Here is a 15,143-nt window from a genome sequence, read left to right as displayed (position 1 = left end):
TAATAAAAAAGACGAGTAGTGAATTTGGGTGGAGATCATGAATGGAGAAAGATATAATAATAAAATATATTTTTTTGCCAAAAAAGGGAGTACGTGTAACACTTATTAAATTACGACCGTATTTGATAATTGTAACTTTATTAACACAGAGGGAATAAGTTTCTCAAAAAAAAAAAAAAAAAAAAAACACAGAGGGAATAATGATGAATTTTTTTTTAAACTAGTGATGGTTTGAAAATATGACCAACAAAATGACAGAATGAGAAAGTGGGTAGAGAGAGAATGGGAAAACTATTTTTTGATCATTGTGAGAATGCTCTTATTATCTCCACTTTTTTCTTATAATTTTTTTTGTACCTTAATATCATACTTACACTTTTTTTTTTACTAAAGACAATTAAATAAGTTATGTTGTTCAAAGTATAATTTATAAAAGAAATAGAGGGAGTTTAAATATGAGGATGTCCATGTTAATAATTGTGATAGAAATAGCTGAGGTGATAAGCAACTTGATATCGCTTAAGAGAGGTTTCGGGTTTGAGCCTCACCATAAGCATAAACTCTTGTTGGGAGACTCACCCACCATAAGTCAGGTGTGGGACTCGGGCGTGTCCAGATGCAATCGGAGCTAAACTTTAGTGAACGGGGTGAGCATCCAAAAAAAATATATATTTGTTTATTACATGACATTTTGGTAAATAAATCCACAATTTTATCCATTCATCACTATGAAATGCGGGATCCATTTTTTAAGATATAACTATTGATTTATTTATGACAATGTCGTGATAAACAAAAATTATTTATTTCAAAGATAAACTTGTATTTTCTATTTGTATATTTAGAGCTCAATGGCTAACTAAACATAAAATTACCTTCTAGAAAAAGCTAGCTAAATGAGCTACGAATGAAGTTAAGAATCAAAGAGTTAACTTGATTCCTCAAGGAAATAAAAGTTCAGAATAAAAGAAGGGAAAGTTGGAAAACATAATCTTAAAATTTTCTCTATAATTTCATAAAAAAAAAAAAAAAAAAAAAAAAAAAAGTATGAGAAGAATGGAAGAAGCAATGAGGCTTAGACATGATGTTTGGGAAATCAGAAAGAAATTAAAAAATAATGAAAAATCTTTGTTTAGTGAGAGTGGGAATGATATGTTGCATATTTTAGAAATTATTGAAGGCAAACTTGAAGTTGCGGAGTCCGAACTTCAAGTACCGGGCGGAGTTCTAAAGGAAAGTCTCAAAGATGTGCTCTCTGAATTGGGATCCTTCATCCAAGGTAATTCACCCATTTATTTTATCTACTCTATATTTTATCTTTTAATGACAGTGGCGAATTTAGAATTTTTTTTAATAGTATGGTTCAAAACTACCGATCACTTAACTGTTACGTCCAATTTAAAGACTCGTTTAATAAAATTCACGCTTGTTAGGATTTTAATTTGTATTATGTGTTTTTAAAGGAATACTCCCTTTGTCCTTTGAAGAGAAATGCTTGTACTATATTTTACCATTATAGAAATATATTACGAAGTAGTTGAAAACTTGGATGTTAAGATAAATCAACAAATATTTCATAACATATTAATAATTGTTTTTATATACTAGAAAGTAGAAACAAAATGATCAAAGTGAAGATTTTGAAAATTATTTTTATTAAAATTATTTTTATTGAAATTATTATTTTTATTAATTTGAACTTATTTTTAACAATTTTGTATTGTATATGTTAATTACAATTATTGACTTTTATTATTAAAAAAAATTACTTTTAATATGCCAATAACATGCCTAATGTGAGTAATGTTGGATTTAGGGGTGTAATTAATATCCCATGCTTCTTTCCACTATATAAAAAAAATAATAAATAAATAAATAAAATCCCCTTCGTTATAATTTAAACAATAAAAAAAATTTTATTTGGTTTTCAAGATGTAATTTGTTTAAACATCATATATCTATAAATCAAGACATATAAAAATTATAAAAAATTAATATAAAAAAAATGCATTAAAATGAATACGATAACATCCTTCCGTTTAAGAGCTTTGACCATTCAATAAATATTTACAACAAAATTATTCCCTTGGTTTTTATTTGTACCCCAAAGGAATGAGCATAAAATTTTAGAAACTCTTGTATTTTAGCATAAAAAAAAGTACTCGTCAAAAAAAAAAGAGCATAAAAAAGTATATATATATATATATATATATATCCCCTTTAAGTATTAGGGGGAACAGTTGCTATACCAATAATTTTTGGTTTTTTGTTTATCTTATGAAAAAATTGAGTGAACTCTTATTAATACTCTGCATACTTTTACGTCCTTAAAATATTTACTTACATATGTGCCTCCATTGAAAAATTTGAGAAATTCTTTTCTTTTATCCTACTCTTTATGTCCCTTACTTTATTTTTTACTCCATTGGACTTTTCATAATCTCCAAGACACATGTTCAAACAAATATATCTCCATTTTTGCGTAAAAATTATCAAAACTTGATATTAATAAAATATACCATTAGGCGATTCTAACAAGATGTTACATAAATATATTATCATTTATAGATTATTGAGAATTAATGGTCAAAGTTATGAAAGTTTGACCTATATATTTTCTATGGGGCAAAAAATAAGGGATAGAGGGAGTATTACATTACATAAATGAAAATTTGTCAAAAATAATATAACCATTTGCCAAACATTCTAAATTAAAACAAGCTTCTAGTTATTATAAAATAAAATAATACAACCTTTAATACCCACCTGCTCAAAATTAGAGGTGATCAACCTCGGCCCGACTCGATCCGGCTTAAATATATGGCAGGTTTGAGCAAGCATAAAAACACATTTTTAGTTAAAAGCTCGTACCCAGCCCAAAAAAGCCGACAAGCCCGCTTTGGCTTGACAAGTCTGCTACTTTTTTGCGGGTTTGGGCATGACATATCATGTTACGGCCCGACCCGACCTAATATTTTGATCACCTCTACTCAAAATAGAAATAGGTTAAACCAGACAACACATGAGTCACATTGTGATTGGTTTGGTTTTTTAAAAAAAATTTCATAAAATTTATATAAACTGTTTTTTTTTTTTTTTTTTTTTTTTTTTTTTTGTATAAACCCTTCTCCACCATACAACCTCTAACCCTTAACTCAGATCCACTTCCTAGACCACCCCCCCACCGGATGAGCATAACCCACGCATATATAAATATTACTAAAGTAACAACTGCTGACGTCATTACTGCTTACGTTTCACTCTCTTATTTAATTTTTTTCTCGCCAAAATACAAAGATGATGTCATATTGTTTTAGTTTTTCCTTTTTGAGCTACCCTATTTAAAATTATTTTGAAAATTAAATTCAAATTGAATTTTAAATTTTAGGTTTTCTACGCATATTACGCTATTTTATTATTTACAAGTAGTTGTTAAAAATAGTTAATAAATATAGTTTAATTGATTTTGGGTTTTTGAAAATTGTATTTTCATATTTAATTAGAAAGTAATTAGGAAGACTGAGAAAGTAGTTGTTTTCTTTCAACATGTGCTAAAGAGTCTATAATTTATTTTTTATTTTAAAATCGTGCATCGCACGGGACTAACCTAATTATCTTACAAATCACACCATGACGCACTCATTTAAAAACCTCACCTTAGCCATTGAATTGTGATTGCCTGGGCGTTAAATAAATCTTAAATACATCTACATCGTTAAAATACACCTAATCAAATAACTTAATTAGCTACCATATTTTGACCGTAATGACAAATATGGTCATTTCCACAGAGAAGCTAAGCGAACAAGAAATCTAAACCAATTTGCAATTAGAGTTGAGACAAAGGTGATGGTTTGGTATTTTTTATTTATTTATTAAACAACTAAAATAAAATTGCACAAATAAACTATTATAAAGGAGATGAAACAAGATAAGAATGCACTAGGGGGAGTGGGGGATTTAAGCATAATAATTCAATCACTCAAACTACGACGACTAACATAATCATAACCAAGTCACTTTCGCACACAAAGACCTGCGAATTTCCAACTCAATTATTTCACTCCCACGTAACTAATCAAGCATGATATTGGATAAACTACACTTTTACCTAGCTCATTCTCACACAACTAGCTTAGAACTATTAGAAGCAATAATACACAACTTATTAATTAGCTAGAATAAACCCAAGTAATTAGACCCATTACCTACCATCACAAGACATAACACAATTAATAATCAATCATTAACATTTAAAATCAATCATTACTATACTCTCCTCATCCTCCCCTAGTTACAACCCAGCCTAAAAATTAAAGATTAAATATGATAACCAAAGAAAACTAAACTCAAAGTAATGAAACTAAGCAAGATTAACAAAACTATTAAGATCTAAATAAGGATTAACAACTAATCAACAAACAATTAACAAACAAAGCATAACCAGGAAGCCCTAGTTAATCAATTTGATAAACAATATTTGTTTATCAATGACAAAATGGTAAATAAAACAACATAAATGCCAAGTCATAATGGTATTTTCGTAAATATATCAACAACAGTGGGGCCATATTTAATAAAAATTTGTTGATTTATTTACAATTTTACCATTTGATAAACAAATTTTGTTTATCATATTGATAAACTTGCATTTTCTCTAAACATTAAACTAAGAAAAACAAGTAATAAGTGAAAGCAATAAAGAGAAGAGAAATGCTTATTGAAAGATGAATCTTCTTTCAAATCACTTTGTCTCCAAACAATTGTCCAATGCTTTAACATTTCTTTGATTTCCACTTTCTCTCTCTAATAACCATAAACTATTCCTAATCCTACAAACCTAAGAGTGAAAAAATAAAATAAAGAGGCCTAATATAATTAGTAAGGGACTAAGAGATAAGAGAATAATAACCCCAAAAAGGGTAATTATATTCCAAGAGAAGCCTAAAAAAAGAATTAAACTAAAAAAGGAAAAGGAAATAAAAAGAAGTAGGGCCTGTTCACATTTACTAAACTGAGCTGATCTGAACTGAACTGAACTGATTGGAGCTGAACTGAACTGAACTGAATTGATTGGAGCTGAACTGAACTGAATTGAGCTGAAATGAATATTTTATGAGAGAGGGAAATTAGGAGTTGAACTGAACTGATTGAAGCTGAACTGAACTGAACTGAAATTAAGTAAATATGAACAGGCCCGTAATAAAAAAATGAAATGTAAATATAAAATAAAGGGTAAACAAAAAACTATCATGTTTTATTTAGTTGACACGTTTTGACTAAAGAATTATTCACACATACACTTCTTTTTTACCGATTTTTTGTGGTGTATAGGTAATAAAAATATATTCATGTTGAATCTTATTAATTAGATTCATCACAATATCTATTTTTTCGTTAATTGGTGGTTAAAAAACCGGGGGCGAAGCTAGGAATTAAGACTCAGGGGGGCCGAGGTTTTTATTAAACAAAATAGTACAGTACTCGTACTGTATCTCCTACATTTTTTTTTCACAACACAATCAATTACTTTAAGACTATTATAAATTAGCTTTGATCATAATTTTTTACTAATATATAAAATTAATTTTTTATAATTAAAATATGAAAAATGCTATTCATAGCCCTTAGGCTACATATAAGCATTAAAAACACTCTTGAAATTGTTTAAATTTAGAAAATCATGACAAAACACACTAATTAAAATGATCTACGCGTGTTTTTGTTATAAATTTCTAATTTTATATAATTTTCAAGAGTGTTTTTAATGCTTTAGAATTTTAGATATTGGATAAATTACACTCTGAACTCACTCTGGCACAACTAGCTTAGAAGCTATAGATACATAACTTGAGATTAATTAACTAGAAAAACCGTACCCCAAGGAATTAAACCAATTACCAATCATCATAATTCATAAGACATGCACAATCATCCAAAAACTTTAATCTTTCTTTGATTTCCCCCCTTTATCCCTCTCTGAAAACCATAAACTAATTCTAATCCTAAAGCTAAGAGAAAAAAATAAAATAAAAGAGAGAGGCCTAATCCAAATAACTGGGATTAAGAGCTTTATATTTCAAGTCTAAATATAAGAATTAAACTTAAAAAGGAAAAGGAAAAGTAAATAAAAAGTAAGAAGAAAAATGAAATGTAAGCATGAAATAAATAAACACAATACTGCCTTCGTTTTTTTTTGGACACGTTTTGACTTTAGAACTATTGACACACTTCTCTTTTACCGAGTTTTGTGATTAATACATAATAAAATATATAGTCATGTGGTATCCTGTTAGATTCGTCACTATATATATTATCAAAATATCAAATTTTATAATTATCGTTTAACGGCGATTAAAGATATTAATGGTTGAATTTGTGCATTGACAAGTGACTAAATAACCGTGCCAACTAAAAAGAAACGGAGAAAGTACAAAACAAAACTCATCAAACCCCCTGATCTCCTTGTTCAATCCTTTCGACTGCTCCCATTCACCAATACCAACCTCACATTATCACAATCATGCGGATCAAAGGCTTCATCACATGATAAGAAAGCACAGGGGACTTGGGGATTGTAAGCTTAGTAATTCATTCACTCAAGCTACGATGACTGACATGATAATCATATTAAATGGACGAAATTAGCATAATAAAGTCACTTCCGAACATAAAGACATGCGAATTCCCAACTCAATTAGTTCACTCCCGCAACTAATCAAGCTAGATATTGGATAAACTACACTTTAGCCTACCTAATAATAACGTGACACGTTTCGGCAAACGTGTTTTATAGGTTATGATTTTTTAATCTATTTACAGTAAATGCGTTGTTTAACTCTGGAATATTCAAAAGGTCATTTTTTTGGAAGACTTGTGAAAGGACGTATTACTATTGCCGACAATTGTTGCCTCAAATAAAGCTAAATTGCTTTTATATTTTTTTTTGAGAAAAACCAAACGGTGTTAAAATTAATTAATGGACAAAGCGTTCGAGAGTACATAGGGAGAAATTTCCGGAGGATAATGGTTCACCCATATTTGCTCTACACCGAAAGGCCTAAGCTTAGCTAAATGATGGGCAACGTTGTTGCCTTCTCTTTTTACATGAACCCAAGAAAAAGAAATAAAATCATTACATAAAAATAAAATATCTTCTAGAATGCCATCAAGATCAGAGTAACAAAATAACTTAAATTAAATGTAAAGATTATTGAATTGGATTGTATAAAATAAAAATAAAAATATAGTAATAGAAACTTAGATGATATAAGGTTTTATATAAGAAAATTAAATTATTTGCTTAGGCAATTAGGTTAGTACCCATACACGAAGTCATATACATTTTTCCTTAAATTTTTGACACAATTTGATCGACATCATATGAAAATTTATTTGAGTTCATTTTACTTTAGGATAATTAGTATTCCGTAATCAACTTTTTAAATATATTTTTAGTGAGTAGTAGGATTTTTTAAAAATAATTAAGTTTTAATTTTCCAATATATGTTATGTATGAAGTATACTATAACAAAATTATTTTGTTCTTATAAACATTATGTATAGTTTTAAGATTAATACTCCGTACAAAGTATGCTACCAAAATGATTTTTTTTTAAAAAAAATTGATATTGATAATTTTATAATTATCTTGGAAAACAATATATATATTCCAATACCTTATTTTTTTAATCTATGTTAGTATTTTTGTAATTAAAAGTTTCCTAGTATATATAGAATATATGTAAAAAATTTAATTGTGTAATATTGGATTAAATATGTTGTCAAAATGGAAATAACTATTATTATAGGTTATAAAATATATAGATGTCATTAAAATATGGCAAAAAAATTAAAAAGGAAAGGAAAAAAAAGGCGGGAAAATTTTTAACCAAGAAATAATAAGTGTCATTCCTGGTTTCGCCTTTAGTATATGTTTATTGATGATTTCCAATATCTGTTATGTACGAAGTATACCATAACAAAATTATTTTGTTCTTATAAACGTTATGTATAGTTTTAAGATTAATACTCCGTACAAAGTATGCTACCAAAATGATTTTTTTTTTAAAAATTGATATTGATAATATTATAATTATCTTGGAAAACAATATATTCTAATACCTTATTTTTTTAATCTATGTTAGTATTTTTGTAATTAAAAGTTTCCTAGTATATATAGAATATATGTAAAAAATTTAATTGAGTAATATTGGATTAAATATGTTGTCAAAATGGAAATAACTATTATTGTAGGTTATAAAATATGTAGATATCATTAAAATATGGCAAAAAAATTAAAAAGGAAAGGAAAAAAAGGCGGGAAAATTTTTAACCAAGAAATGACAAGTGTCATTCCTGGTTTTGCATTTAGTATATATTTATTGATTATTGATTGATTGATTTTATTTCTATTACATTAAAGAAAAATTGAAACCTCAGCCTAAATTGATTGATTATCATTATAGAAAAAGTTGTATTCATTTAATTTATATTCCATGCTACTCTGTATTTTTTTACACTCTCTATTTTAATGTGATGCCTTTCTTATTTTTTTTTTTATTTTTTATAATTACTATAAATTTATCAAAATTTACATTTCTAGAACTTGAAATTTTTGTCGTTTCCTCTCTAAAATTTAATTAAGGGTCTGTTCACATTTACTTAATTTCAGTTCACTTCAGTTCAGCTCCAATCAGTTCAGTTCAGCTCCAATCAGTTCAACTCTTAATTTTCTTCTCTCATAAAATATTCATTTCAGCTCAATTCAGTTCAGTTCAGCTCCAATCAGTTCATTTCAGTTCAGTTTAGTAAATGTGAACAGGCTCTAACTCTACTAAAGTTTTGAACATTGCACGGTACACAACATTTAATACATACTTCCTCTGTTCTTTTTTACTTCACCTGCTTTGACTTTTACACTATTCACCACCCCTCCTTTACCGTGTTTTGTGAATAATATGTAAGGAAAAACATATTCATGTTGGATCATTTTAAATTCGTCTCAATAAGTACTATCATAATATATAACTTTTATATTTTTTAATTATGGAGAATTAAAGTTATTGACCGTTAAAGTTTTGCATTGACAAGCGTGATAAAAGAAACAGGTCAGGTAAAAAGAACATAGGAAGTATATTGTCTATATGAAAATAGTTATAATAAAATACCATATGATTAGGCATAGAGAATTAGGTCCAATTACAAAAACTCTTTCCAAAATACTAGCCACATTGTGCGCGTCAGAACCCCTAATTATATGAACATTTAAAAAAAACAACTTGCTATGAATAGTAATGAAAAACTTATATTAAAAACTGCCGATGAAAGTCACTGGTCTAGGGCACTTAAATAAAACAGGGTGAGTATAATATTTTGCAGCAAATTGAATCCCTTATGAACAATGAAAAGGTTACACATTGAAATATGTTTTCGTATAAAATAGCCTACAAGATCAAAGTTTAGTAAGTTAAACAAGCAAATTAGATCAGAATAGAATGAATAAGTTCAAAAATTTAAAAGTTTATATAAAATAGATAATTACACAAAAATTAATTGAACAAAACATAATTTCAGTTCATTAATATCTATATCTAAACTATATATCTATATCTATACTATCTATACTATATATTAAAAGGTGTTCCGTTTAAAGGAACGGTGCCACGTGACACTCTTCAACGTATATGACAACATATAATAATGCCACGTCAGCGACACGTAAGCTTGCGACTTCATTTAACAAAATTAATAAAATATGGTTTTATCTAGATTCGAACCCTCCCTCAAACAAATAAATGCTACACACTTACCATCTCAACCAACTTTTATTAGTGTTTTAAATTTCACATATTTAACATTATATATTTCTTTTAAATTACAAGTTATTTAATTTATTTATTTTTTCTTAGAAAATAAATACACATGAAGTAAAAAAAAAAATCGTAACATCCGAGACGACACCCAAATCACACACTAGCTATACAACAGTTAAACATAATTATCAAATTAAAGAAGTACAAACTAGCAATCCGGAGCATCGCCCCGGATACACACTAGTTAATAATTATTAGATGAAACTCGTGCGAAGCACGGTTTGTTTGAATTTTCCTAAACATTTTTTTTGTATTTATGTGCTAAAATTTGTTATATATTTAGATAAAATTCCTAATATCAAAGATTGTACAAGTTATTTATATTTAATTTATTTTAACTTAAAAATCTCATTTCCCAATTTTGCTTACGTGACATTTAAATTATTTAATTCTAAAAGAAATTAATGATATTTTATTTAATTGGATACAACTAAAATTTATAATGCTACATGGCCGCGCTAAGGAAACTAAATCCTAGATGACTCTCTAAAACCTCGGGAAAAAACCTTCCCTTTATATATATATATATATATATATATATATATATATATATATATATATATATATATATATATATATATAATATTTTATAACAAAACAACAAATTAATATTTAATAAGTTTTAATAAGCCCAACACCCTCAAGGGCAGATAGATGAAATAGCTTTTCAGCATGACTAGCTATGGTGAGTGCACTACGCATGTAAGCCTTCCATGATAGATCTTTCAAGCTTGTTATCAAATTATCAAATGGAAGTATGAACGTGATGGATTGCCCTTATGAAAGGACGCATACAGTTTATTAGTATGTGTTGTTTTTTTTGAAATCATATTTTTTTCGGTATTTTGTTAATTCTTGGGGTGTCTTAATTACATGTAGGCAATCAAAATGAAGAAGATGTTAAGAGTATCTTAGAGAAATTGTCACGTTGGGTGACACAAGAGGACTATGCGATCAAGCCTCTAGAGCAAGAATTTTATGGTGGAATCGATGTTCAACATCTCATAGAGATGATTTTAAATTTCGACCTTGATCAACGAGTTTTGGCTATCCCAATTATTGGGACAAAAGCAACGGCTGCAGTTCAACGTGTTTATCATGACAATCGTGTTCGAAGTTCTTTTAATGAAAGACATTGGGTGTGCATGTGTGACATGAGCCATGTACATCCAAGTAAACTACTTGATCTAGTCTTTCGAAAGCAAACTTCTAATATAGACATCCTAAAAGATTTCCATTCCAATGTTGATGGCAAAAGATACTTGCTTATCTTAGACGGAATAACACAGACTGGTCTTGGATTTTTGTTAGAGGACTTGTTACGAGACGTTAGTCATGGAAGCAAAATAATTTTAACTACATCAAGTAAGGAAAAACTTGGAATGTTGGAACCCTTGAAGATGCAGGAAGGTGCCCCCATTGATTCAACTTCTATGCTACAAGAACAAAAGGCTTGGGCATTGCTCGAAAGCATAACATTCAAAGGTAAAGAAAAGGAGAGTAATCAAATTCTGCTGGGCATAGGCAAAGAGATTTGTAGCAAATATGCCGATGCTCCAGGCCTTCTGAAGACAATTGCTTACATTCTTTCTTCTAAGCATACAGTGAAAGAATGGGAAAATTTTCGTGATAATTTGATATCAAGCATGCAAGGTCTATCAGAAACTAATCTTATGTTATTCAACCACTTGAGCTATGAAGATCTACAGTTGAAGATTCAGCAGTGTGTTCGTTATGTTTCATTGTTTCAAAAGGATTACAAATTTTATAAGACAAATTTGATACATCTATGGGCTTCTCAGGATTACTTATCAAATGATACTGGAAGGCCAGAAGAGTTGGTTGGTGAAGAATGTTTTGAGAAATTATTCAATAATGGGTATTTCTTTGAAGTCACTAGTAGAGATGGTGATGTGGTTCATCATTGCTACAAGATGCACTACGTATTGAATGAGTTTCTCAAGAATGTGGCAAAACCTCAGTTTTGTTTGGTTGAGGAACTTACTGGGGAGGTTGATGATGCTAACATTTTGCACGTGAGCTTCACAGTTGAAGGTTCATGGGAAGCACCGAGTTGGCTACTTAATGCTGGTAAATTGCAGTCCCTTATTTTCTTGCCAAGGAAATTACATAAATCAGCGAATGTCACGAACTTGGAAGGAATCATTTCAAAATTGACGAGCTTGCAAGCATTGGATTTGGTGGGAGTGAATTGTACAAACCTTTCTCATTCCGTGGGAGAGCTTAAGCATTTGAGGTACCTCAGACTCGGTGTGTCCTCAAAATGCCTCCCTGAGAGTGTCACAGAGTTGCAGAAATTGCAGACATTGGATCTTCGACAATCTAGTGTTATATTGTTGCCTAAAGGGTTTTGCAAGCTAAGTCATTTGAGGCACTTGTATACTGGAGGTAGATTGATTGACATGCCACCGAGGTTTGGGGAATTAAAATCTCTCCAAACTTTAGATGTGTTTGTAGTCGGAAATAATAACGGTATAGATGTGTTGGCTGACTTGAGTGATCTTGTTGGAAAGCTCATAATCCGATATGATAAGTCTCCTTCCCATCATGTTGCATCAAGGACAGGTGATAAAGGTATATTGAATAACATGAACATAACAGACTTGTCATTGGTATGGTCATCTTCGTGTTCAAAACCAGCCAACCTGAAAGAGTTTGATTACTTTCAGCCACCTCATGGTTTAAGAAGCCTAGCAGTCTGCCATTGGAAAGGAGAAAAATTTCCCCTACAACTTGTGCTTGGCAAGGCTGTTTTCGATAGCCTTGTTTCTATACATATTGAAGACTGTCGAGGATGCAAAGATCTGCCAGCTCTGAGTTCGTTGCCTCAGCTGAGAGCTATTCAACTTTGGGACCTAAATGTCTTGGAATACGTAGAGCCTGATGTCGATAATAACAACACTACAAGTTCTGGTTCATCTACACTCAGACACTATTTTCCTTCTTTGGAATACCTTTTGTTGGCCAATTTACCAAGATTGGAGGGATGGTCACGTTATATACAACAACAACTCCCAATCCCTTCTCATAATCTTACACTTTGTGTGAGCAATTGTCCAAAGATGTCATGGATGCCTCTGTTGCGAAGTCTTGTGTCTTTAGAGGCACATGATATCCATGTGAAATTGCTAAGGCATCTCTTGTCAACTACTGCAGGACCATCTCCTAGTGCCACGTTGAGGAAGCTTGAAATTGTCTCAATTTTCGATCTTAAGTCCACATTTCCAATCAGAAATCTGAATGCTCTGGAGTCCCTGGCAATCAGAAAATGTCCAGAACTCGAAGAATTGGTTTTAGGATCTTTGACATCTCTTCAACGACTAGAAATTCACGAATGCAATGGATTAGTAGACATTACTGTTGGAAATAATGACCAACTTTTTGCTCTAGAGATATTAGAAATCAAACATTGCAAAAAGTTGAAACTATTAAACGGTTCAGAAGATTGGAAAGGCTTTAATAGCCTCCGCTTTCTGAAATTGATCAGTATCTTCAATTTAGAGGCACTCAAGAACAGTCTTTGTTCCTTGCATAAACTTGAGGGACTATCTTTGTATTCAATTTACGAACTGAGATCCCTTCCTGAGTGGATTGGCGACATCAAACAGCTCCGTTCACTTGCTGTTCGGAACTGTCCTTTCATGATAACACTTCCCGAGTCACTTGGTAACCTCTCTACTTTACAGCACCTTGAGATACATTGTTGCCCAAAACTGAAAGAAATTCCAAAGTCTTTTGCTAACCTCAGGTCATTACAAAAACTTGTGATTCAATGTCCAAAGTTGTTCAAAAGATGCCAAATGTCGAACGGACCAGATTTCCCTCTTATACAACATGTCCCTTATAGAGATATTCGTAAGGATTGAGTATTCTTTTTCTATATATTGCTTTTTTCTCTTTGTAGTCACGCAAATCAAGAAAATAATCAAGTTACAATGTGTAATGAAATATATTGTGTAAAATTAGAGAAGTTTATGGATTAAACACTTTAATTTGGTGAGTTCATTGTTAGACTTGACCATTTGATTAAGTCCATAACTATGCTTCAATGCCTATTCTAGTTGTATCTTCAACAGTAAGTTGATGCTAACCTTGAAACAATTGTAATAGTATTTAATTGGAGCATTGCTGCAGTTATATCTAACCTGAACCACTAGCTAGTATTCTCACTTTTTGTTCAGTGTTATTGAGGATAAATCCAATTATTTGGCACCCACCCTTTGTTTTGAAATATACTAATGGTTGGCCTACTTAGTTAATATATATATGTCAGATTATTTAGTTGTTCTACTATAATTACTCATATTGGTTGGTTAATTGTGAAAAAAATAAAATAATTTTGCCTTATAGGCATCAATCGAAGCTCACCTACCTAAGCATGTATAAATACGCTTGGTAATCTATCATAGGAAGTTGGATTTGGCATTTTACCGATTAGGGACAATGGATAAATAAAGTAGGAGCTGCCAACAACATTTTAAGGAACTTGTAAGACAACAACCAACATTAATAAACGAAGGTTACACCCCATTCATAATCTATTAGGTTATAAACTTCATATGGTCACGAACCATAGTTGGAGGATCTGGGCGATGATGATACAAATTTGAGTCAAAGAGTCAATTTCACCTATATTGGTCTCTACTCAATTTATATTGCGAAAAGTATTATTTGCAATTCAAAAGACATAAAATCAAAGTTTAATTTGCTCAAAACTAATAAAACTTAGTTGGTTGAATATTTAATGCACATAAAATTCTAAATATTGTGATCACTTATTTATGTCTTCAAGATTAATAAAAAAACCTGCCTAATTCGGCTGTCCACATTTTCTTTTAAGTTGTGATTTTAATTTATGTATTCCCAAGTAAACATGCAAAAGGGTATTAAGAATAAATAAAATTATATGATAAAATATTAAAAGCAACGTCATAAACTCATAATATATTAATTAGCACAAATTAAATCATAAGCATGAAAATAATAAAAATTGAAAATCTTGTATCATAATACTAGCAAATCAAATAACTTAAGTAATTAAATTAATTAATTACTTATGTTGCTCGTTGTAGGGAATAATTTCAAGCCTTAATCCCACTAGCTTGAACCCCACTGTGATCATACACTAAAGTACGGTGGCGTCCAAAAGGGAAGAAGATAGAGCAAAAGAGTCGCCAACAAGTTTTTAAGAAACTTGTAAACCGTTCACGAGGTGAAGGTTACACCCCTTAACGATCCAAAACATCG

General features: G+C 30.2%; 1 protein-coding gene across 1 annotated transcript; it reads left to right on the top strand.

Annotated features, from left to right (window-relative positions):
* The first annotated feature begins 1,051 nt into the window (after nucleotides 1-1,051).
* Nucleotides 1,052-13,790, top strand: LOC145555941 (disease resistance protein RGA2-like). The gene is made up of 2 exons (XM_081617649.1): nucleotides 1,052-1,279; nucleotides 10,755-13,790. Exons 1-2 carry the CDS (start codon nucleotides 1,057-1,059, stop codon nucleotides 13,760-13,762), a joined length of 3,231 nt encoding a protein of 1,076 aa, XP_081473775.1. The 5' UTR covers nucleotides 1,052-1,056; the 3' UTR covers nucleotides 13,763-13,790.
* The last annotated feature ends 1,353 nt before the right edge of the window (nucleotides 13,791-15,143 follow it).

This window comes from Chenopodium album, chromosome 8, assembly GCF_948465745.1.
Source record: "Chenopodium album chromosome 8, dcCheAlbu1.1, whole genome shotgun sequence".
NCBI lineage: Eukaryota > Viridiplantae > Streptophyta > Magnoliopsida > Caryophyllales > Amaranthaceae > Chenopodium > Chenopodium album.
This window is presented reverse-complemented; position numbering and strand designations above follow the sequence as displayed.